At 41.3% G+C, this 25690-nt stretch overlaps 1 protein-coding gene across 1 annotated transcript in view; it reads left to right on the top strand.

Moving 5' to 3' along the window:
• Positions 1-3185: 3185 nt before the first annotated feature.
• The window catches only part of LOC140481979 (collagen alpha-3(VI) chain-like), a 62406-nt gene continuing 39901 nt past the window's right edge, over positions 3186-25690 (top strand). Inside the window, exons 1-2 of the mRNA XM_072578761.1 lie at positions 3186-3267; positions 20453-20560. Of these exons, the coding sequence (XP_072434862.1) occupies positions 20470-20560 (91 nt within the window). The 5' untranslated portion in view covers positions 3186-3267; positions 20453-20469. The remainder of the gene's footprint in view (positions 3268-20452; positions 20561-25690) is intronic.

Raw genomic sequence — 25690 nt, 5'->3', positions numbered from 1 at the left:
CACCTTGTGAAGCAGCACTTTCGATAAGGTGACAAAATTATGTTCCTCAAACATCATGAAGTTTACCACATTACTCTGTTCAATTGTTTACTTCAATGTAAACATACATGTTGTTCAATTGTACGGCCTTATAAATATCAACAGTTAATTCAATTTTGAGTCAATTTCTCCTCAGATACTCCAATCTACTGCAATGTTTGAGTAGTCAGTTAAGGGTATGAGTGGGAAGCCTCTCTGCCAGTAAGTTTAATTTCAGACAAAGTTGTGTTATTATTTCAGCTGTAAATAAAATTTAAAGTGATGTGTACAACCCACACAATATATTTTGATTACTTAATGCACGCTCTTACATTGACTATGTGGACTTCTTCATTATCTGGAAAGTTGGATCTACCGGTACACTCCCGGTCCCATAGATGCCAGTTAATAGAATAGAATCATAGAATCCTTACAGTGTAGAAACAGGCCATTTGGCCCAATAAGTCCAAAGAGCATCACACCCAGACTCAACCCTTTACCCTGTAACCTTACTTTTCTCATGGCTAATCCACCTGACCTGCACATTTTTGGACTTTGGGAAGAAACTTGAGCATCCCACAGAACCCCACACAGACACAGGGAGAATGTGAAAACTCCACACAGACAGTCACCCAAGGCTGGAATTGAACCTGGGTTCCTTGTGCTGCGAAGCAACAATGCTAACCACTGTGTCACCCACCTTGAGAAGCTTGCTGTTTTAATACGTTGTTCTGCTGTAATGTGCGTTTCATTAATGCAAATTTGCTATCATACATTGGACGAACTAGGGACATTGCTTCTAAAGCATGCACTTTTCAAATGTATATTGGTAATAATGTGATTCTGGTCCCACTAGTTTACTACTATTATGTGATTTTCTTATAACATGGGATTGCAAGAGAATGGACCTACCGCATTAAAGCAGAACCAACTGTACTGAATATGTTAAGTTGAATGGTCTGTTTCTGTGTTATAGACCTATGAGCATAATATTATTAAAAGACTTTGAGACAAGCAATGTAATTCTGAGTGTTAGAAATTATTAGACTGTTTTTCAGAACTCAGGCACTTTTAGCATAATATCAATTGCCGAGGAGTCTACCTGACTCAGTTCCAAATTGGTTTAGATTCAACCTTGGATTAGTTGCAGATCCCTACAATTTGATAGTCTTATGAACAATGGAAAGTGTTCTCATTTGAATTTGTAGAATTGATTTGCCTAACTACATGGTTTTTTAACTTATTTCATCTGCAGTTCTAATATTTCAAAATATTATTTATCAAGCATTCTTGTTAAGTGGAGCTATATATTGTTACACAGATGTACCAAAACACTGAAATTGCTGGAGAAACTCAGCATGCCTGGCAACACCTGTGGAGAGAAAGCAGAGTCAATGTTCCAAGTCCAGTGAGCCCACCTCTGTTCTGAAGAAGACAGAGACAGAGCTTGATTGTACAGTGACACCCTTGCAATGCCAACTCATGTTCATACAGACATGAAATATTGAGCAGTCTGTGTTACATGTCCTGGCAGATCACAGCAGATTGTTCAACTTCTTTGTGGCAAGTTCACTTGAGCTACTCATGGGCACCGACTTCAATTGTCACCTTGTGTACAGGCACCAGTCAGCATGGCCTCCTGCCATACCCAGGTAAAAGAACCTTCTCTTCCACACAGTCTTGAGGAAAACCTGTAGGGATGTGTTGCTAAAGCAGAAGCTCCTGTTTGCCTGATCTCTGGTATCGCGAAGGATGGTTGGGATGGGGGGAGGGGGTTAATGCGCAGAAGTTGAATGATGCTCCCAGGTTGCAGAGAGTGAGGTACTGCTTAGGTGCCTGTAAAATACAGAGCTGGAACCAAGACAGTGCAGATGGGAGATAGAACTTCCTACACTCCTGCCCACTCTTATGTTTACCTCTGCATCTATACCGACCTGAGAAGAACATAATCACATGAGAAAACCCCAACTACACCTAGAGACGTCTCTCCTGCTTTTAGACCCACTTCCACACTTTGTCCCAAAACGTTTGCCTCTGTCTATTAAGAGTGCCAGTGAAGGTCAATAGAAACTATTTCTGTTGGTTAGACAATCCAGGACTCAGCTACCTAAACTAAATATTAAAGCCTGACATTTCAGAAGTGAAATTGGGAAGCACTTCACACACAAAGTGAGGTGGAAATGAAAATTTCTCTTCCCCAAATCGTAGTTGATGCTGATGTAATTGTAAATCTGAGATTGATAGATTAATCATATTGCTAACTGGAGGGATGTTGCAGCTGCCTGATGGATGGGACTGAAGGTACACTCTCTGCTATGCAAGGGGTTTGGAGACTTGGTGGTTCAGGGATTCCAGATCTTCTGGTTCCATAGAAAACTAAAAATAATGCTTAACACTTACCAGTTTGGATTTAGCCGGTTGCCTTGTTTGGAATTACCTCCTTTCCCAGAACAGCCCAGTTTTTGCCAATGGTAAACATTAAGCTTTCTTCTGAGTCGTTTTGCTACCTTATCAGGGTTTCAGTCAACGGGCTACAAGACAGGAACAAAAGCAGGTTGTTGGCAGATCAGTCTCCTGAGAGATTTTAGTTGCCTGTTCAGTTTTCATGAGGCAGTTAGGGTTAAAGTCATCTTTGCAGCATTTATCAGATTACAATGCTCTTACAACTCTAGCTTTTGCCCTAGTTAATTACACTTTGGATAGCGAACAAATTAAACATTGGAGCATTTTTCATTTGAACGACTGCTGATAAAACTTTAGAACAAATAATAGTGGAAAATACATGCAAAGTAAGAGAGGGAGATGGTAGGTTTAGTATTAACTATGGCTACCACTGCCTTAATACAGAACAAAAAAAATCACTTTTGGCAGATAGTAGAAGAACTTTTTGTCTTGGAACAATACATTCCTAACCAATCACTTGCTGCATTACAAATAACTCTGCGTAGTTGAAGACAGACAAAGTCTGTAAAAGGTGCAAACCATCAAAACAGCCAAAAAAACAACCAAAAAAAAATTGGTTCTGTCAGAACCTACAAGTCTTTCAAGCATTCCTAAAATATCTACCAATGAGTGGGAGGATTCTCACAAACATCTCATTACATGCCCCTTGCGCCGAGTTAAATAGAAAAGAATTATAAATAATATCCTTCAAACATCAAGTAGCAGCAGTGACTCGACATCCTTCGCCAGAAGAGTTTAGCAGATACACATCTTGTGCATGTTTACTTCATTTGAGCTGTTGTGACGGTGAGTGTCTGTTTCACAAGTCTAACTAGCCAGCAGGAAGTAATGTATTTGAGAATCCCTAGAGCTTCAAAAATGTTTTTTGGTTTTTTTTGCTGTATAATACTTTATAGATTTGTTTTTCTGCAAAGGCATATCAGCGATACCCAGGATCTAGTTTGCATAATGTTCTTCTTCGGACACATTAACAGTGATCATAAGCTGTTTATGTATATAGTTTGTAATGACAATTTCATCCTCCTGCAATTCATATCGTCATTAAAACTCCAAAATGTTTTGACTGGGGAGGGGAGGGGCTGGTGAAGAAAATGCTTTTTTGTAAATATTAAGTGCAAGGTTTATGAATGTAGTCCCTTTTAAATGGTTGTTCTCTGACTGAAATTATTTCAGATGTATTAACATCCCAGATTTGGCCACACATTTGGTACAGGTGAGAAGGCAGTGAGTAGCCTGGTTCTTCACTTCTCTAATGCTGCCCGAATCTGAAGGGGAATAACTCCCCATTGTTTCCACGAGAGCATCACTACCTGCAGGTTCCCTCCCAAGCCACACACCATTCTGACTTGGAAATATATTGTGGATGTTTTACTGTCACTGGGTGAAAACTCAGAACTCCCTTCTTAACAGTGCTGTGGATGTACCTACATTATATGGACTGCAACATGAAAGCACCTCTCCCTCACCTTCTCAAAGATAATTAGTAATGGGCAATAAATGCTGTACTAGCCAGTGACAACCACATTCCATGATTGAATGAAACAAAATGATGAGAAATGCTCATTATCTCTTTGTGGTCATTTCAGTGCAGCATTAAGTGAACACTGCACAATTAGAACTGCTGCATTTTCATTGAGAAATTAAATATGAGCCCAGGTTATACAGTAACAAAGAGATATTGGTGTATGGAAATAGCTGATGATATGTCCAGTGAGTTTTTTGATTATATCCTGTTTGTTGCAAGATACAATGACAATGCAATTAGTTGAAGTCAGTTTGGCTGTTTTTGGATTGAAATGCAATCATTTCCTTCCTAGAGGTCCACAGTTATTTGACGTCTACCATGGAGCACATCAATGTAGACATACATCGTAGGTTCACTTCAGTAATGACTTTGTTTGTATGTACTGCTTTGTTGTTCAAGTGAAAGATTGGGCTGAGTCTTAAAATAATTTGACTAATTGTCATTTTTGATGAGTTTCATGCAGAGTTTCTCTCCATGAGGCCTAGCGAGTCTTCTTAGACCATAAGACTGTAAGAGTCTATAGTCGCAGAATTAAGTTGCTCCACTATTTGGTCTTGACCAATATGTTTCTCAATCTCATTTTCCTGCTTTTTCTCAGTAAGCTTGATCCTGTTACTAATGAAGAATATATCTGTCTCTGTCTTAAATACACTCAATTACATGGCCACCACAGCTTCTGTGGCAATGAATTCCACAGATTGACCACCTCAAACTGAAGAAATTCCTTCTCGTCTCGGTTCTAAAGAGTTGTATCTTCAGTCTCAGGTTGTGCCCTTGGGTTCTATCAGTGGAAATATCTTCTCCACACCCACTCTATCCATGCCTCTCATTATTCTATAAGTCTCAATGAGATATTGTCCTTCATACTTCTAAGCTCGATCGAGTACAGATCCAGAGTCCTCAACCACTCTTCATATGACCAGTGCTTTATTCCTTTTAAACCTGGGCTGGACCCCCTCAAAGGCCAGCATATCCTTCCTTAGATATAGAGCCCAAAATTGCTCACAATATTCTAAATTTGGTCTCACCAGAGTCATTTGTTCCAGACTCATTTCATTAGCAGGATACCACACTACATCACTGCACTTGTCTGTTCTGAGCCTGATTCTCAAACAGTCTGTAGGTGGAAGTACTAAATAAGCCATTCTTAAAGGTTTGCACCAGGGTCAAGTGCTGGCATGTACTAGAGGCACAGACAATGCCTTTGATGTATATGTGGCTGACACATGCTGCAGGTCTAACATTGACACAGCACAGAGTCATGTAGAAACACGTCCACCTTCTTAAGTGATGACTGCTGACAACCATGTCAACCTGTCTGGCCTTGCATCTGCATTAAAAGTCAAATCAAGACAGTATGGTGTAACCCTTTAAAGTATGGCAGAGGGGGAAAAAGACAAAACAAGGCAAGACAGTTTGCTACGAGCATCAAAATAGGAACAAAACGAATGTGTGTTAGTAGAGTATGTTAGCAGCTCAGAGATGCACCCTTGTCCAATTCATGAACTGGGTGTTTGTCCTTATATGCAAAGGAGCCTTGAAGAAGCACTCCATTGACTGGTGTCATTGTGCTCCTAACTGTAGCTTCAAGTAAAGAGGCCAAATGTAAATTGGTAGGAGGTTTGCCCTGATGGTGTGGTGAGGCTTGGACATGTCAGAAGCCAATGTTATGGACATAGGGTGAGTATGGTCAGTGCTCATGGAGAACATCTTGAAATTCTGGGAATTAGAATTTCAAGGTGGAGGCCCAGAGGGGCAAATACTGAGCTGAAGTCTTCAGATACCCTCTCTGACTTTCATGCTGAGACTTTGTAGCATCCAGTTTTTATCTGATGGGTGGTAGAATGGTAGCCTGCATATTAATGAACTGAGATTAATGAATAATGTGAACGAAAATGAGAGAAATATATGCTAATAATAGAGAAAATTTGGTCTTGATGTTCAACACCAGGTCGAAAATAAGATTTATTTGTCTTAATACAAAATGGACTTTGCTGTACATCTTAGATTAGATTCCCTACAGTGTGGAAACAGGCCCTTCGGCCCAACCAGTCCACACCGACCCTCCGAAGAGTAACCCACCAAAATCTATTTCCCTCTGACTAATGCACCTAACACTATGGGCAATTTAGCACAGCCAATTCACCTGAACTACACATCTTTGGACTGGGGAGGAAACCCACACAGACACAGGGAGAATGTGCAAACTTCATACAGATGGTCACCCAAGGCTGGAATTGAACCTAGGACCCTGGTGCTGTAAGGCAGCAGTGCTAACCACTGAGCCACCGTGCCGTCACCTTGCCTGACTTTTCTGAATTCCCTGCCATAGCCGTTTCTTTATAGATTAGATTACTTACAATGTGGAAACAGGCCCTTCGGCCCAACAAGTCCACACCGACCTGCCGAAGCGCAACCCAACCAGATGCATTCCCCTACGTTTACCCCTGCACCTAACACTATGGGCAATTTAGCATGGCCAATTCACCTAACGTGCACATTTTTGGACTGTGGGAGGAAACCGGAACACCTGGAGGAAACCCACGCAGACACAGGAATTGGCCCCGGGTCTCTGGCGCTGTGAGGCAGCAGTGCTAACCACTGTGCCACCCGTATCTTGTTCATCCTGGGAAAAATTCAATCATGTTTCAAAGTTTGTTCCATCCTAAATCTCTCAGAGGAGCCATAAAAAATTCTCAGCAGAAGCTTTAAAAGTTTTGAAGGTATAGTTTGAATTCCAAGTGAATACTACATTTGAGTGGTATATTTTAATATTTAGGACCAAAGTGAAAGAAAATACATTGATTAATATATGATATCATAACCTAGCTCACAGAAACCAACAAGAATTTGTATAGCTAAAAGTTGATCTAATTAAAGCCAGGATTTTCTTAGGCACAAGTAATCCTACAATGAGAGTGCATCTCCTGAGAGAAAAGAAAGTGCAGAAGTGCAGAGGTTATGAATCAGCAGATAGAGCACATTCATGGCTGAAGATACCAGGTCTTGCATTACACTGAAAGATTTCCCTGACAAAAGGGCAGGATGCAAATACTGTGGAGGACATCATGCAACTGTGAAGAAGGCATGAATAGTGTGGGGAAAGAAGTATTCTTACTGTAAGAAACTGAATAATTTTGCACATACTGTCTGCCTAAAAAGAAACACAACAAGCAGGTGACAGATGGCCACCAGAGAGATATAATTTGAAGAATCGGCTGCATTACTCTACACCATTCCACAGGTTGATTCAGTCAAGTTGAGAAGTGAGTTATGATTTGTAGCTGTTGCAATGAGGACTGGAAAAGAAAAGTCAGGTCAAGTAAAGTGTCAAAAAACACCGATGCACCAAGCAATATCAAGAACTTGACAGACATTTGTGAAGTGGTGCATTACGCTGACCCAAAGATGTAGCCCTTGAAAGGAAAGGCCCACATTCCAGGGACCCCTTCGCCCACCTCCAACACACTGCATCCACCTGGACACCCCGCGCTGGCCAATTATCTGCCCTCGGCCTCTTCATTTCCAATTGCTGCCGGGACATTAACTGCCTCAACCTGTCGACCCCCCTCCCCCACTCCAACCTCTCACCCTCACAACGCGCAGCCCTCCAATCCCTCTGCTCTAATCCCAACCTCACCATTAAGCCAGTGGATAAAGGGGGCGCAGTGGTAGTCTGGCACACTGACCTCTACACCGCTGAAGCCAAACGCCAACTCGAGGACACCTCTTCCTACTGCCCCCTCGACCATGACCCCACCCCCCATCACCAAATCATCATCTCCCAGACCATACAGAACCTCATCACCTCAGGAGATCTCCCACCCACAGCTTCCAGCCTCATAGTCCGGGAACCCCACACTGCCCGGTTCTACCTCCTTCCCAAGATCCACAAGCCTGACCACCCTGGCCAACCCATTGTCTCAGCATGCTCCTGCCCCACTGAACTCATCTCTACCTACCTCGACACTGTCCTATCCCCCCTAGTCCAGGAACTCCCCACATACGTTCGAGATACCACCCACGCCCTCCACCTCCTCCAAGACTTCCATTTCCGCGGCGCCCAACGCCTTATCTTCACCATGGATATCCAATTCCTCTACACCTCCATTCGCCATGACCAGGGCCTCCAAGCCCTCCGTTTTTTCCTCTCCAGACGTCCCCAACAGTACCCTTCCACTGACACTCTCATTCGTTTGGCCGAACTGGTCCTCACCCTTAACAATTTCTCCTTTGAATCCTCCCACTTCCTCCAGACCAAAGGCGTAGCCATGGGCACACGTATGGGCCCCAGCTATGCCTGTCTCTTTGTTGGCTATGTAGAACAGTTGATCTTCCGTAATTACACCGGCACCACTCCCCAACTCTTCCTCAGCTACATTGATGACTGCATTGGTGCCACCTCGTGCTCCCACGAGGAGGTTGAGCAATTCTTCAACTTCACCAACACATTCCACCCTGTTCTTAAATTTACCTGGACCATCTCTGACAGCTCCCTCCCCTTCCTGGACCTCTCCATCTCCATCAGTGACGACCGACTTGACACTGACATTTTTTACAAACCCACCGACTCCCACAGCTACCTGGATTACACCTCTTCCCACCCTATCTCTTGCAAAAATGCCATCCCGTATTCCCAATTTCTCCGCCTCCGCCGTATCTGCTCCCAGGAGGACCAGTTCCACCATAGAACACACCAGATGGCCTCCTTCTTTAGAGACCGCAATTTCCCTTCCCACGTGGTTAAAGATGCCCTCCAACGCATCTCGTCCACATCCCGCACCTCTGCCCTCAAACCCCACCCCTCCAACCGTAACAAGGACAGAACGCCCATGGTGCTCACCTTCCACCCTACAAACCTTCGCATAAACCAAATCATCCGCCGACATTTCCGCCACCTCCAAACAGACCCCACTACCAGGGATATATTTCCCTCCCCACCCCTTTCCGCCTTCCGCAAAGACTGTTCCCTCCGTGACTACCTGGTCAGGTCCACACCCCCCTACGACTCACCCTCCCATTCTGGCACTTTCCCCTGCCACCGCAGGAACTGTAAAACCTGTGCCCACACCTCCTCCCTCACCTCTATCCAAGGCCCTAAAGGAGCCTTCCACATCCATCAAGGTTTTACCTGCACATCCACTAATATCATTTACTGTATCCGTTGCTCCCGATGTGGTCTCCTCTACATTGGGGAGACTGGGCGCCTCCTAGCAGAGTGCTTTAGGGAACATCTCCGAGACACCCGCACCAATCAACCAAACCGCCCCGTGGCCCAACATTTCAACTCCCCCTCCCACTCTGCCAAGGACATGAAGGTCCTGGGCCTCCTTCACCGCCGCTCCCTCACCACCAGACGCCTGGAGGAAGAACGCCTCATCTTCCACCTCAGAACACTTCAACCCCAGGGCATCAATGTGGACTTCAACAGCTTCCTCATTTCCCCTTCCCCCACCTCATCCTAGTTTCAAACTTCCAGCTCAGCACTGTCCCCTTGACTTGTCCGGAGTTGTCCGACCTGCCTATCTCCTTTTCCACCTCTCCTCCTTGACCTATCACCTTCATCTCCTCCCCCACTCACCCATTGTACTCTATCCTACTCTCTCCCCACCCCCACCCTCCTCTAGCTTATCTCTCCATGCTTCAGGCTCACTGCCTTTATTCCTGATGAAGGGCTTTTGCCCGAAATGTCGATTTCGCTGCTTGTTGGATGCTGCCTGAACTGCTGTGCTCTTCCAGCACCACTAATCTAGGACATTGAATAGGCCACTTTAGGAATACTGCATGCAGTTCAGGTCTCTCTGCTATAGGAAGCATGTTGTGAAATGTGAAAGGGTTTAGGAAAGATTTACAAGGATATTGTCAGGGTTGGAGGGTTTGAGCTATTAGGACAGACTGAACAGGCTGGGACTATTTTCCCTAGAGTGTCGGAGACTGAGGGGTGACCTCATAGAAGTTTATAACATCATGAGGTGCAAGGATAGGATAAATAGACAAGGTCTTTTCCCTGGGGTGGGGGTGTCCAAAACTGTATAGGTTTGAGGTGAGAGGGGAAAAATTTAAGAGGGAGCTAAGAAGCAACTTTTTCACACAAAGGGTGGTGCATATATGGAATGAGGTGCCAGAGGAAGTGGTGGAGGCTGGTACAATTGCAACATTTAAAAGGCATCTGGATGGGTATATGAACAGGAAGGGTTTAGAGGGATATGGGCCAAATGCTGGCAAATGGGAGTAGGTTTGTTTAGGACATCTGGTTGGCATGGATAAGTTAGACCAAAGAGTTTGTTTCCATGGTGTACATCTCTATGACTTTATGCTTCTAGGATACACAGAAAATACTGTAAATATTCAGTAGGTCAAGCAGCATCAGTGGAGAATGAATGTTTTGAGTTCAGTATGCTTCTTGTTCAATTCTGGAGAAGAGTCTTTCTGAACATGGAACATTTTAAATTTTCAGATTTGCATTTTGCTTTTTCTGCTTTTAATTGATTCCAATGAAAGATGCCTAATGTCAGGGACGTAGGCCATGTACTGAAACAAAAAGATCTTAGCCCACATCCTGAAAAGGTGAGAGCTGTCACAGTGATGCAGCAAACAATGCGCTTAAATCAATGCAATTATTTGTTGGGTTCATCAACTATTTGACAAAAATCTTGCCCAATTTGTCTGCAAAATATTGGCCATTTGGTCAACTCGTAGCCAAAGACATTCAGTGGCATTGAGGCATTGAACAAGAAGCAGCATTCACCAAAGCCAACAAACCAGTGACAGCAATGACAGTGCTAAAATGCTACAATGTAAAGTCTGAAGTGTGTTGTGAGAAGGAAAGGACTTGGGAGCAACTGTAATGCAGCAAGGACAACTGGAACACAAAGACATTTGGGATGTTAACATGAGCAGAAAGACATTATGCCTGATTGAGAAAAAATGCTTGGCCATTGTTATAATAAGGGTTTTCAACTTTAAATGGAGATACATGGGTTTCCCAGATGTCTTGGAGCTCACAAGTTAAAGCAAGGTAAATACATGGTGAAAACTGAAGCAGCTGCACAAATTTGATAAATGCAGGGCATTCACCCATGATTTCCTGGCTAAGTAAAAGGTTTTGACTCATAGTTCACATTTTCAGTGTGTTTTCATGACTTTGGACACAATTTCGGCTACTTTGGCAGCTTATACATCTGAACTCGGATTTCCTTTTCACATACATCTGTTTAGCATCTTATTCTGCTTTAGTCTGAGCCATGATTAGCTGCAACAGGGTGAAGAATCGCTAGCAGCACAGCAGGAGGACCAACAGCTGAAGCTCAGACCCTCACAGACAGAGAAACAATAACCAATCACACAGAAGGAAGGCATTTGTCCAATGTATCTGCACATGTGAGAAAGAACAAATCAGCCTAATCTCATTTTCCAGCTCTCGCTCTACTAACTGCGTGAATTATGACACTTCAAGTACCTATCCAAGTACTTTATAAATGTGAAGAGGGGTTCAGACTCTACCAATTTTCAGACAATGAGTTCCAGATCCCCACCATTCCCTGCTAAAAATATTCTCCTCAACTTCACTTCCATCTTCCTTCTACTTACTTTTAATCTATGCTCATCAGTTCTCAATTGCTTCGCTAAGGGAAAATGTTCCTTCCTGTGTCATTCTATTTCGATCCTTCATGGTTTTGTACAGATCAGTTAAGAAACCTCTCTTCACCCTCTCTCCATAGAAAACACCAGCAGCCTGTCCAATCTTTCTTCAGAGTTAAACCGAGGAATAGTGATTGACCTCACTAGAATATAACAAAGAACGATGGATGCTGGTGATGGGAAACAAAAAAAACAGAAACTGCTGGAGGAACTCAATTCTGAAGAAGGGTCACAGGACTTGAAACATGAACTCTGTTTTCTCTCAGACAGATGCTGCAAAACCTGCTGACTTTCTCCAGCAGTTTTTGTTTTTCTTTGCTTGAGCTCAGTAGTGCAGCTTCTGTGGAGGTGATACCCATAGCAGATGATCACCTTTCTGAACTTCAACCCTCATGACCCCGAGAGTATTACATTAGAATTTGATTAGATTACTAGTTTTCCCCTACTAAAGTATTTTGCAATTTTCCAGATCATTAAATGATTGTCTCAATGTTCACTCATCATATAAGGATAGTGAGTGGGCATTGGGCACAGCAGGGCCAATCACATTGGACTAAGGGAAGGATGGGTGGTGCTGAGAAAGGTGCGTGCCACTTAGGTATGAGGAAGAGGAGATGGCAACAGAAGATGGGGGGTTGACACTGATGTTAAAACCACATCCTGAATCTCAGCACAGTTCATTTGAGTTGTCTCCAGGAAAGCATTTCTAACATAAGGTCATTTCCTGGTACATGTGCTGCAAATTATAGTTTGGTTTCTTTAAGATATCCTACACCTGTCATGGCACTCTGACCTCTTCTTCTGCTCTTAGTGATACTTGGAAAATGGCATTGAAGCAGCAGAGTAAGGGTTCACGATGTGGCTACCTGCCACTTCTGGGTAGGTAATTATTGCAGCTGGAAATCCATCCTCAGCAAAGATGCAATGAAGCAGGAACTTTTCAAGGAGCCAACCTGACATGTTTCTTGTGGAATTTCCTTGAGAACCCCCATTTTTGTCAAACCTCCATTTCTGAAGTCATCTTCAGACTTTCAGCAATGGTCAAAATACTTTCTTTTGACCTGGTGTTCTTAGTGAGATTTTCTCAAGGGCAATGATTGTTTTTGATTTTTGAGGGCTATCTTTTGGTATTCCAGGGCTTTTGTTGTATTCTCATCGACTCTGGTATCAGGTGACACAGTCATGTTGTGACATCTCCTTCAGTATTTCTGATGACATGTGGGTTATTTGAACTGACATGGGACAAAAATCATAATTAATCAATATCCTCAATAATTATCACCTCCTTCATTAACAACACATTAATATTTTGGACAGCACAACATTTAAAATTGGCACAAGGAAACAACAAACTTAAGGAAGCAACAAAAGTATTTTCAAAATAACTAACATACTTCCGCACAAAACAGACCAACAAACTAATCACGCTCTCTGCAAACTGGTAATGTCACAGCTAACCTATTTATACTACATATCCACAAAACTGAAAGATATTTTGCTGCTTTTCAGATCTCCATTTCAGATTTAAATATATCAATTGATTTAGCATTGGTACTGATCTAACTATTTGTAGAATGGAGTTTCAAACTTGCACCACCCTTTACGTGTAGAATGTTTCCTCATTTCATTCCTGAAAAATATGGTTCTAATCATTAAATATTATTCCCTAGTCCTAGATTCCCCTAAGGCATTAGATCATATATTTTATTATGTTTCCTTTATTACAATTGTTATGTTAAGAATGGTGGAGTGATTGTTTTTCTTGCCCGGCTCCTCCACTAGCTGAAACAGAATTTGAGTTTATAAAAGAGATGACATTACCAGTCATTCATAAATGGTATAGAACACAGTATTAGAAATAAGTTAGTTTTTTTTTCAACTTAACAAATAAAGAATTAGTTTTATAGCAAAAATCTCTTAAAAGAACTTTGTCAAGTATATTTTCATTCAGAAAATAAGTTATTCATGAACTAAGTGCTGGTCAGCAACTGAAGTCATTTTCCACATAAGCTATAAGTACTGGAGTTTCTCCCTTCAGTTGTGGCTGGCATTTACTTATTTTTTCTGGAGACAATGGTGTAGATTAGGATTTCTCTGTTAAGAGTTTGCAGCAATGATATTTTTAGTTCACAGACTTTGATGAGAGTGCAGAAAAGAAAAGTAAAATTTGTTGTCCCATGTCGCAAGTTCTGTCTGACTCTCTGTTCAAAACCAATATATTCTACACCCACAAATTGGTACATCTTACCTTTCTTTAAAATCTTGCACACTCGTTATTTCTATCTGACAACTTGGGTACTTTGCAAATGCATAAAATTTCACTGCTGTGCACAATGTCATCTACATTGAAATGTTATTTTCAAAAAGGTTGAAATGTAAAATTTATATTCCAGAAATGATATCTACAGTAATATTTTAGGTAAAGCATAATCTTAGCACAACTTTGACTATACTTCCAAATTATTTAAACATCTGTAAAGAATCTTAGGATGCCCTAAATTCATAAAAAAAGAATAATAAACATACAAGCTATTCATTAATATTTGGGAACTTAATCATGCATGTTTGTCTTTAGATGCCACAACATCTCAAATAATTCATAATATGGAAAACAGATATAAATTATGAAATAAACTGATTTAGTATTAAAATGTCCAATTAACAGAGCTCATTACAATAATATCTACTACATTAGATTTTCCGATATAGCAATAGCTGAACTTACATAACTTTAGAGACTCAACATCCATTTGCAAGAAATTAATTGCCTCAGTGACTTCACATTTTCCCCAACTCCCAGACAACTGATTATTCCCTTGATGACAGGTTTATAATTGTTGTGTCTTTCTCACAGCATCTCCTCATGATAACTTCTTCCCTTTTGAAGCCTTTTCACTTTCACAGCCTCTCCCATTGTAGCCCTTACCCACTTCATGACCACTCTTACATTTGTTGTCTTTCTTTTTCACACCTTTTTCTTCCTTATAGCCTCTCTCTTTTGCAATGTCTCCCTTGCTACCTTTCCCATTGCACATTTTCTCGCAACAACAGCTGCAGTACTCAGGCTGAGATGTGGCTGCTCCTGCAATCACAGAATGCTTCACTTCTACATTTGCTGCTGATGGGGCTGTTATGATGCCAGTTGATGTTATTACTGGACAAGTCAGACCCCAGGCTAATACTTGGCTTGAGAGATTTATTTTGTTTTAACGAGGTGGTCTCTCACTATACATGCACATGTAATGTTTTAAATTTGGGTTTTAACAATAAAACAGAAATGCTATTGTGCAAAAGAAATGAAGATTAAGTAGAATAAACCAAACTACTTACATATAATACAAATTTGAAAATTTCAGAACACACTGTAAGACTATAATAAAAGAAAGAACTTCAAATACGGAGAGAAATTAGTGTTCTGAAGAGAGGCCACTGGACTCGAAACATTAACCCTGCTTTTTCTCCACAGACACTGCCAGACCTCTGATTTTCTCCAGCAATTTCCGTTGATGTGGTAAAACTGTAACCCCATTAATCCCAAGGTGCGTGTTCATAGTATTCAGATAAAAATCCCTTCTCTCTTCCACCCAGAATTTTACTTAGCTGTGGCTTCAGCTCCTGGTCACAAGAATCTGATACCCTGTTCCTTGTTTTGCAAAAATAAAATGGAGCATAACGTTTCTCAGTTTCAAATAACCCTGAAGAGTTTTAACCAAACTCTACTGGTCTGGAACTTTTACTAAACTCCTTGTAGTGAGGTAACCTATTTGTAATAATTCCAACTTTTCCTTCTTCTGCTGCTATCTTCTCCCTTACTTAGGCTTTAGATATCCAGATCCAGCTAGACACTACAGAACTGCCTAAATTGAAAACAAACCTTTGTATCTCTAAGCAATGGGTGATTCCGCAATGAAAAGAAAAATCACTGGCTTTTCAAGTTGGAGCATATTGTACAACTATTTACTTTGCTTCCTTGGAATTTGAATTCTTCCAATCTGTTATGGACAAGGCCAGACCACTCAAAACATTCTTAAGCAGGCAGCCCAGACCGTAACTTTGGTGTTTGTTTTGGTAAATGTACAGTGAAAATTAGCCCAAGTAAGTTAGCTAGGTTGACTACCAGGTTTTAAAACAAACTTATTAAATTAGATTACTTACAGTGTGGAAAAAGGCCCTTCAGCCCAACCCACCCATACATACATTTACCCCTTACCTAACACTACAGGCAATTTAGCATGGCCAATTCACCTGACCTACACATCTTTTGGACTGTGAGAGGAAACCGGAGCACACCCACACAGACACGGGGAGAACGTGCAAACTCCACACAGTCAGTCGCCTGATGCGGGAATTGAATCCAGGTCTCTGGTGCTATGAGGCAGCAGTGCTAACCACTGTGCCACTGTGCCGCCCAAGCAAAAATCAATTCCCAAAACTGCAGAATGAAACACAAAGAACAGAATAAAGAACACCAATAGAACTCAATCTATCCAAACGAGACTTAATTATGCTTTTCTGAATATACACAGCTGTCCCTATAAACAAACCCCTTTAAACAAGAGCAACAAATAAAATAAAGGCTTACAGGTTGAAGTTAGAAGGGCAGAAGGAAAGAGAATGTAGTAGTCTGTTTACACACAGCTCCACAACTGAACTGCTAACTTAACCTCAGTTTCCAGGACCGGCCACTCCCCTTTCATTGTACAGGTCACTTCTAAACATAAAAGCTTTTGCCTAATGTCTTGTCTGTTTATGTATAAATAAAAAGACCCCTCAGTGCCCTTTTATCTCTGTACAAAATCCAGCCTTTTCAGACCCTGGGGACTAGCTTTGTGACAAATATAAACAAAAACCCATTACTCTCCAGGAAGCCTTTTTCTCACAATGTGTTTTAAAAGAAATCACCACAAACAGTTTAGCTGTGGAGGCCATTTTGTATTGTTTCACTGCCGATCACCATTAGGTAACTGCCCACCATAAGCTTCAGGAACATGAGGACAGGAGTAAACCATTCAGCTCCCTAAGGCTCTTCATCATTGTGTCCAACTCCATTAATACAATTGGCTAAAAAATACTTATCAGTCTTGGTTTTCAAATGCTCAGGTGACCCCAGCCTTAACTGCTTAGGAGGGAGAAAATTCCAGATTTCCATAACTGTTTATACAAAAAAGTGTTCTCCAACATCAGGCTACATTTTCACCATCATATTGAGCAGTTTGAGTTGAGAAGGAGCTAAGTGTGCTGCCCCCCCCCCCCGGATACAGAGTAGAGGTGGGTCCAAGAGGTGCCATGTGTTGTTTAAAGGCTCACCTTGGTTTTCTGTGATGGACATTGTACCACTTGTTCAGTGAAACATTGGGCATCTCATCCCCCACTCCTCAAATTCTCTCACTCTCTTACCCACTTACCACGGCCCATCCATACTAACTTATGACGCCTCTTTCACCCACACATCCAAATGGACCTTCATACCCTGCAGGCCAACTCATAGGACTTCCATGGCCATATACCCAGAGTATACTCTGCATAAAACCAATGAAACCTATTGCAACAACAGCATGCCTGGAAATGCCTGAAAGTAACCTCTCATAACTTTCTTTAAAAAACATTCTTTTAGTCATTCATGGGATGCAGCCATTGCTGGTGGGGCCAGCTTTTATTCCCATCTCTACTTTCGCTCAAGAAAGAATTGCTGTCATAACTTCTTGAACAACTGCAATCCACATGGTGTTGATAAGTCCACAATGGTTTAGAGAGTGGGGTCAAGGATTTTAGCCAATGACTTTGAAGTAATGGTAACATATTTCCAAATCAGGGTAGTGAGTGGCTTGGTGTAGGAATAGCAGGTGGTGGTCTTCCTATGTATCTGCTGTACTTATCCTTGGGTTTGGGAAATGCTGTGTAATAAGCCTTGGTGAATTTCTATAGTGCATTCTATAATCAAGGTCCTGTAGGTGCAGTATATGTGGATTTCCAGGGGACATTTGATAAGGTGCCACACAAAGGCAATACACAAGTTAAGATCAATTGGGGTTCGGGAAAGTATATTAGCTTAGATAGAGGTTTGGCTAAGCAACAGAAAGCAGACGGTCAAGATAAATGGGTCTTTTCTGATTGGCAAGATATACCTACTGGGGTATGACAGAGTTTGGACCTCAATCCCCAACTATTTACAATCTATAACAATGACCTGGATGTCAGGATAGAATGTACGATAGCCAAATTTGCAGATAGCACTAAAATAGGTGGGAAATTATACCACAATGAAGAAATAAGAAATTAACAAAAGAATGTTGGATTGATGAGGTAAATGAGCCAAAATTTGGTAGATGGATAGAAATGAGGTTATGCATTTTGGTTGGAAAAACGAAAAGGCGGCTTATTATCAAATTGGAGTGAAACTTCAGAGTAGTTCGGTGCAGAGCATCTGGGTGTACTCATACATGAAAACAAGTTGGCAGAGGGCAAATTAATATTTGGCATTTATCACTAAAGGAATGCAGTGTAAAAGCAAAGAAGTGTGATTGCAACTGTATAAAACATTAGTGAGGCTGTATCTGGATTATTGCACACAGTTTTGGCTCCTTTACTTGAGGAAGGGTGTAATTGCATTGGAGATAGTTCAGTAAGGCTTCACTAGATTAATTCCACACCTTAAAGACATACCTTATGAAGAGAGATTGCGAAACTTAGGTCTATATTTTGAAGGTTGAGAGGAATACATTTAAGGCATAAAAGACACTAAAGGGAATTCACAAAGTAGATGCAGATATCTATATTATCTTAGAATGAGGGATCATTGTTTTAGGTTAAGGGATGGCAGATTTAAAATAGAGATGAAGAAGAATTACTTCTCAAAAAGGGATGTGAATCTATGGAATTCACTCTCCCACAAGGCACTTGAGGCTAGGACATTGAGTAAGTTTAAGGGAGGAGATAGATTTTTGCAAAGTTTGCGATTTTAATTAGTAATGGGTTAAGTGGTAATGGGGAGCAGGAAGGAAAATGGAGTTGAAGCTGAGGCAAAATTGGCCATGATAATATTAAATAGTGGAGCAGGTTTGAGGAGCCAAAATGCCTAATCCTGCTCCTAGTTCATATGTTTTCACATTATTTAGGACAGTATGCATTGCTGGTACTCAGCACCGGTGGTGGAGGTTGTTAGCGTTTGTAGTTATGATGCTAGTCCAGCAGGTTGCTTTGTCCTGGATAGTGTCAAGCTTCATGAGTATTGTTGGAAACGCACCCATCCAGGAAAGTGAGAATATTCGACCTTGCTTCTGACTTGAACATTGTACATGGTGGACAGGCTTTAGGGAATCAGGATGTAAGTTATTTCTGCAGAATTCCTACCCTTTGCCTGTTCTTCTTGTCCCAGTATTTATGTGGTTAGTTCAGTTCAATTTCTTGTCAATAGTGGCACTCAGAAGTTGATTGTAGATGATTCAGTGATAGAAATGTCATTGAGTGTTAAGGGTGATGGCTTAATTCTCTCTCATTGGAAATGGTCAGTAGCTGGAACTTTTGTGGTGTGAGTATTCCTTGCCATATGTCAGCCCAAACCTGGATATTCTCCAAGTCTTTCTGCTTCAGTATCCTAGGAATCATGAATGGTGCTGAACATTGTGCAATCAGTGAACATCCCCACTTCTGACCTTATGATGGAAAGAAGGTCATTGATGAAGCAACTGAATATGGATGGGCTAGAGACATTACCCTGAGGAACTGAGCTAAAGACATTACCCTGAGGAACTGGGCTAAAGACATTACCCTGAAGAACTGGGCTAAAGACATTACCTTGAGGAACTGAGCTAAAGACTTTACCCTGAAGAACTGGGCTCTTATGGCACAGTGGTAGCATCCCTGCCACTGGGTGAGAAAGTTCAAGTCAAATTAAGTCTACTGTTCCAGAGACGAATAATAACATGCCTGAATGAGTTATCTCATGCCGGGATGTCCTGGAGCTGAGATAACTGACATTCCTCAGAGTTAAATATGACTCCAATCAGTGGACTGTTTTCTCCCAGATTCCCATTGACTCTACTTTTGCTAAGGCCCCTTGATTCCACGCTTGATCAAATGTGACCTTGATATCAAGGATTTTCACTTTCATCTCACCTCTGGAGTTCAGTCAAGTGGTGTTTTCGGTTTTGAGCACCTGTTTCAACAAAAAAAACCTTTCGCGAAGTCTAGGTTCACTGCCAAGTCTCATTATGCGTACTTACTTTCCCAAGCTGAGGTCTGTTTGTGGTAGGCATGTGGTCAGGGATCCAGTAGAAGATGGAACAAGGTGTTGGTGATATAGTGCTCAGTCTCTGAAATCTGAAAGCCTACCAGGCAAATACCAGCATTGCCAAACTTGGAAGTATTCTTAGTTGACTGTATTAGGGTCTGTACTGAAAAAAAATGGAGCCCTGCAAGATTTGGGGAGGGTTTCAGTTAAGTGAATGAAACACAACTTGGCTCTGTTTATGTTTATACTTTGCACAAATACCCTCCAATTCTACTTATATATTCCCATTCCCATCTCCGTATCCCTCTGTACTTTCTTCCCTTATGAATGTGTAAAGCCAGCCCATAAATTCATGAATACTATCTGCTGTACCCACTCAATGTGACAATGATTTCCACATCAGCATCCCTTCCCCAAGAGAAGAAATGCGTTCAGAATTCCTTTTTGAGCTGTTAGTGACTATTGCCTTTTGTTTGTGTGATTCTATCATAATCAGTTATGACAAGATTATTAAAGTGATTGCTTCTTGACAAAAATGGCAATGTTTTGTTAACACTGTTCCATGCCTGTTCCAGGTCCTACACCAAAGTGCATGGTAACGTCAATGAAAATGCACCAGTCAGTGTTCCTGCTGGCCATATTTGGTCTTGTCCTCTCATACTTTGGGACTGAAACAAAAAAGGGTAAGGAGTCACTGAAATGAAACTTAAAGTTGAGCCATTATCTGCTGTTCATAGATGAAGACATAAAGTAAATCTGAGTGAAACAGTTCAGGAGTTTATTGGCAACTGTTAATGATTAACATATTCAATAAATTAAGCAGGAACAAGAATGTAAATCATAGCTGTCAATACCTGTACATTGGTGATTGAAATGGTTGTGTGTCTATTGGTTAATCCACTTTGCTCCATCATAAGGAACCAAGTTTCAGTATCATTCCATATTTGAACAAAATTCAGGACTAGCACTCCCGTTTTGTGCTAAGGGAGACCCAGACATGCTACTGTTAAATTATCTGATTAGCTGTGGCAAAACTAAATTGTCAAAATCACAGTCTGTGCTCTAACCATGTTTTCAGCTCTCTCTCCTATTTAACTGTATTACACACAGACCCAGCTCCTTGTGACTGCACCTTCTCTGTTCCTCCTCTGTTGTAGCTTTTCTTTATTCTTTACAGTAGCAGCTTCTTTATGCCTGTCTTCATTATGTCCAGACACCTGGCTGTTTCATATCTTAACTTCCTTTCAGTAGGACTGCATCCAGTTCAAAGGGCATCTGGTCACATACACAAGTATTTCTTATTAATTAGGAATTTTACAGAAGCACTGAAGTGTTAGCTCAGTGGCTATTGTACTTGCACCGGATTGTTAAATGAGCATTAATACCTAATGTCTGTCTTCTGCTTTTTCTCCATGTCATTGCAGTTTATTTTTATCCAAATAATCACCCAATGCTCTCTTGAATGTTTCAAATTGAACCTGCCTCCACTATGTTTCTAGGTAACATATCCCATACCCTGACTATTCACTGAATGAAAAGGTTTTTCCTCACTTCATTGTTACTCCTTTTTCAGATCACTTTAAATTTATGCCCTTTTGTTCTTGTTCCTGTTACAAGCAGGAGTTTTTGTAACCTATCCAATCTGTTCAGCCTGCTCATGATTTTGAACATCTCTATCAGAACCACTCTTAGCCTTCTACTCTCTAAGTAGAAAGGTCACATGTTCTTCAGTCTATCCTCAAAACTGAAGTTCCTCACTCCTGGAACCATTCTTGTAAATCACTCCTTCACTCTCTCCAATACGTTCATGCCCTTAAAGTGGCATCCAGAATATAATACTCAAGCCGAGTCTTACAAATACCTTATACATGTTTAACATCATCTCCTCGCTTTATAATACAGCCAATGTTTTACTTGTTGCTCTTTGACATATCCTGACACTTTCATGATCCATGCAAAAATATATTCGTGCCCTTCTGCTCCTGAGCCCCCTTTGGTATTGTACCCCCTATTTTATATTACCTTTCAATGTTCTTCCAACCAAAACGTATCACCTCACACTTCTCTGCTTTGAAAGTCATCTATTACCTATCTGCCCTCTCCACCAATCTGTCTCTGTCCTTCTGGAATTCCGCATTGTCCCTTTCTCAGTTTATTATTCTTCCAAATTTTGTACCATTTGCAAACTTTGAAACTGCACCCTGCACACCCAGATCTAGATCATTAATATACATCAGGAAAAGCAAGAGCCCTAATACTGTCCTCTGGGGAGCTCCATTACTAATCTGCCTCTAGCCCAAAAAATTTTTTTTGACAATTACTCTCTGTTTCCTATCACTCAGCCAATTTTATATCCACGTTGCTACTGACTCTTTTATTCCATGACCTATAACTTTCCTCACAATGAAAGCACCTCGTGACTAACTTCCCTGCCTCATTGGGTAAGTGAAAAAAAACACTTGTTTTTGTATGAATTATATTTTATTAGTTTTTATAAAAGAGATTTTTGAAATAAAATAACTTTAATAATGAGTGATTCCTTGACAATTGTGAAAACTCTTACAAGTCTGTTTTCAGTAATAACCGATTCACTGCAAATAACAAAAGTTCTGACTTTCCCTGACTGTTTCCTTTTCCAAAGTAGACACAGTTAATGAATCCAAAGAACATGTTTCTATGCTGTATGACTCTATGAATCAAATATCTGCATCTACTCTATCTCTTTCCCTTACTATGTTCAAAAACTTTAATCACATTTAAATGCCAGGCTATATAATTTATGCAGTTTTACCTTGTTGGTCCTTAAATTTCTCTGCATACTTTTTTGTTTCTGGACTGATGATCATTAAGTTGATTGGGTAGTGCATTCCTGTCACACTCAGAGAACTCACTTGCTACAATTCCTTGGAAAGGCAGAGGTCTAAAAGGAGACAGAAGGACCCAAACAACTTACTTTCAAGATGGGGGAAGTTCTTACTGAGCTGTGGATTGGTAGCTGTAGCAAAGCCTAACACCAGCCCTTCTCTCTGTGTCTTCCAATCTTGATAATAGATATTGTGCTGTGCCTGATCCAGGCTCTGTATCTCCATCCGTCACTTGGTTATCTTGGAGTCAGTAGCCATTGAGGTCCTGCACTCATATTATTAGATATATCTGGTGAATGAGAAAAGATAAATAGCTAAATACTAGATTAGATTAGATTACTTACAGTGTGGAAACAGGCCCTTCGGCCCAACAAGTCCACACCGATCCACTGAAGCGCAACCCACCCATTCCCCTACATTTACCCCTTTACCTATTACTACAGGCAATTTAGCATGGCCAATTCACCTGACCTGTACATCTTTGGACTGTGTGAGGAAACCAGAGCACCCGGAGGAAACCCATGCAGACATGGGGAGAATGTGCAAACTCCACACAGTCAGTCGCCTGAGTCAGGAATTGACCCCAGGTCTCTGGTGCTGTGAGGCAGCAGTGCTAACCACTGTGCCACCGTGCCACCCACCCGGGCTAAGGGTGGGATGTTTGCATGGAAAGATCTTGCATCAGGAATACGGTGATGGTTTCACCATTTATCTTTTGATTATTTTCTGCTGCTTTATCAAAGCAATTTAGCATAAAACAAGCAATGGATATTTGACCAGTACAAAAGTGGATTCCAAAACCAAAGCTGACAGCTATGTGAAAGATCTGCAACAGCACAGTCAGGAGACTGTGCAAAGGAGTTAGACAGGAGCATCCTCCTCAGCATTTTTATTTCCTCAAGTGTGCATGGCACTCTATCTTCCTGCTGATGACATCAAACTCGAGCTACATCCCATTTTGGTTCCACACATTCATTAACATATTCATGGTGGTTGCAAATGGTTAGATTTTCCAGCAAGAGCTTGCTCTGGGGGAAGAGGGCAGTATCTTACTAACTTGTAGCAGCTTGAAGAGTCAGACTATCAACCTGAAATGTAGTGCCTGCCACATACCGTGCTTAACTTCTTACATTCAGCAAAAGATTTGTGAGTTGACTCTTAATAAAGACACACAATAATACTCATTTATTTGACACAATTAATGTTAAAACAATAAAATATACTAAGATAAACACTATAAACTATCATATGCTTTAATTTAACTTTGGATGATCTTATACAACTGCACTAAAACTTGGCCAGGCTCCACGTAGCGATGTTGTCTGGTCTTCCACTGAGATTCTCAGGTTAGTCTTCTCGTTTGGTGGTTATTCTCTAGTTACCTCTCTCCAGTTACTGCATTTGAGTTACCGTTCTGAAGGGTGGTGTTGCAGCGATTCTTATACTCCAAAGTCTTTGTACCTTTTTGGGAGGGCCTTGAGTATCTTCTAATGGATCAATCAGGTTCGATCCCCAACCAGGTGTTGTCACATTGACGGCACGGTGCTCCTTAAGTGTCCATCCCTGGAGGTGCTGGGTGCACGTAGCCGCTTCCAAATAAGATGCAAGGCACCTCCATGTCTAGGGTATGCTTCAATACTTCCACAATGCTTCTCAGTGTCCCAGGAAGATATTCCGTTGTCCCATTCCAACTTAAATTCGGGTGTGTATCGTAGGGTCACCAGCTACCAGGCTTGTTTGCAAACTGTCTGTGGGCAGCTGCAACCTGTCTGGATTCAGCAGCATTTGGATTAGCACAGTCACTGTTATCAGTGCTGTCTTCACACTTTTTGGAATTGCTTCCTTCTTAAGAAGAAAGAAGCCCATAACTAATAACAGAAAAGAACTGCAGGTAATGGTACATTTTTCTGACCTCATGCTGCATAAGTAAAAGAAACTATGGAAATCCTTGGAAGACAGACAAAAGAAACACAGCAGTCTCTTCATCAACCCTCTCTGTTGTTTAATGAAAAGAGATCAATTAATCAACCTCTGACACTAGAGGGAAAACAGCCCCAGCCTATTCAGCCTCTCCCTGTAGTTCAAACCCTCCAACCTTGGCAACGTCCTTGTAAATCTTTTCCGAACCCTTTCAGGTTTCACAACATCATTCCAAATTCAGGAAGAGCAGAATTGAACATAGTATTCCAAAAGTGGCCTAATCAAAGTCGTGTACAACCGCAACATGAAAGGGGGACCTTATAGAGGTTTATAAAAGTATGAGGGGCATGAATAGGGTGAATAATCAAGGTATTTTCCCCAGCGTGGAGGAGTTCAAAACTAGAGGGTGTAGGTTTAAGGTGAGAGGGAAAGATTTAAAAGGGATCTGAGGGGCAACCTTTTCATTCAGAGGGTGATGCATGTATGGAATGAGGAGGTGGTGGAGGCTGGTACAATTACAACATTGAAAAGACATCTGGATGGGTACATGAATAGGAAGTGTTTAGAGAGATATGGGCCTAATGCTGGCAAATGGGACTAGATCAGTTCACAATATCTGGGTGGCATGGGCAAGTTGGACCAAAGGGTCTATTTCCGTACTGTAAATCTCTATGACTCTATGACTCCAGTCAAGCACTATCTGACTGTTACAAATCCCAGCTAGCTCTTTGTAACTAGCTTAAACCTCTAAATGCATATTGATTTTTGTGTTCATTTTTGTTTCTGAAACCTTACCTGCCCTTGTGTTAAACTGGTTGTCCCATTGTTAATAACAATGTTCTCATATCTATTCTTGAATAAAGGTGCCACATTTGCTACTCTCCAATATTCTATCAGTTCCCCATAGCTGATTGGAGCTATAGAAAGTTTACGTTTAAGAAGAACTGATTTGACATTCATCATACATCATCCTATCCTCTAAATCTATCGTCAATCTAAAGTGCCATGGCCTTGTTTCCCTTATTTTTG

Source organism: Chiloscyllium punctatum, chromosome 10, assembly GCF_047496795.1.
Source record: "Chiloscyllium punctatum isolate Juve2018m chromosome 10, sChiPun1.3, whole genome shotgun sequence".
NCBI classification, from domain to species: Eukaryota; Metazoa; Chordata; class Chondrichthyes; order Orectolobiformes; family Hemiscylliidae; genus Chiloscyllium; species Chiloscyllium punctatum.
This window is presented reverse-complemented; position numbering and strand designations above follow the sequence as displayed.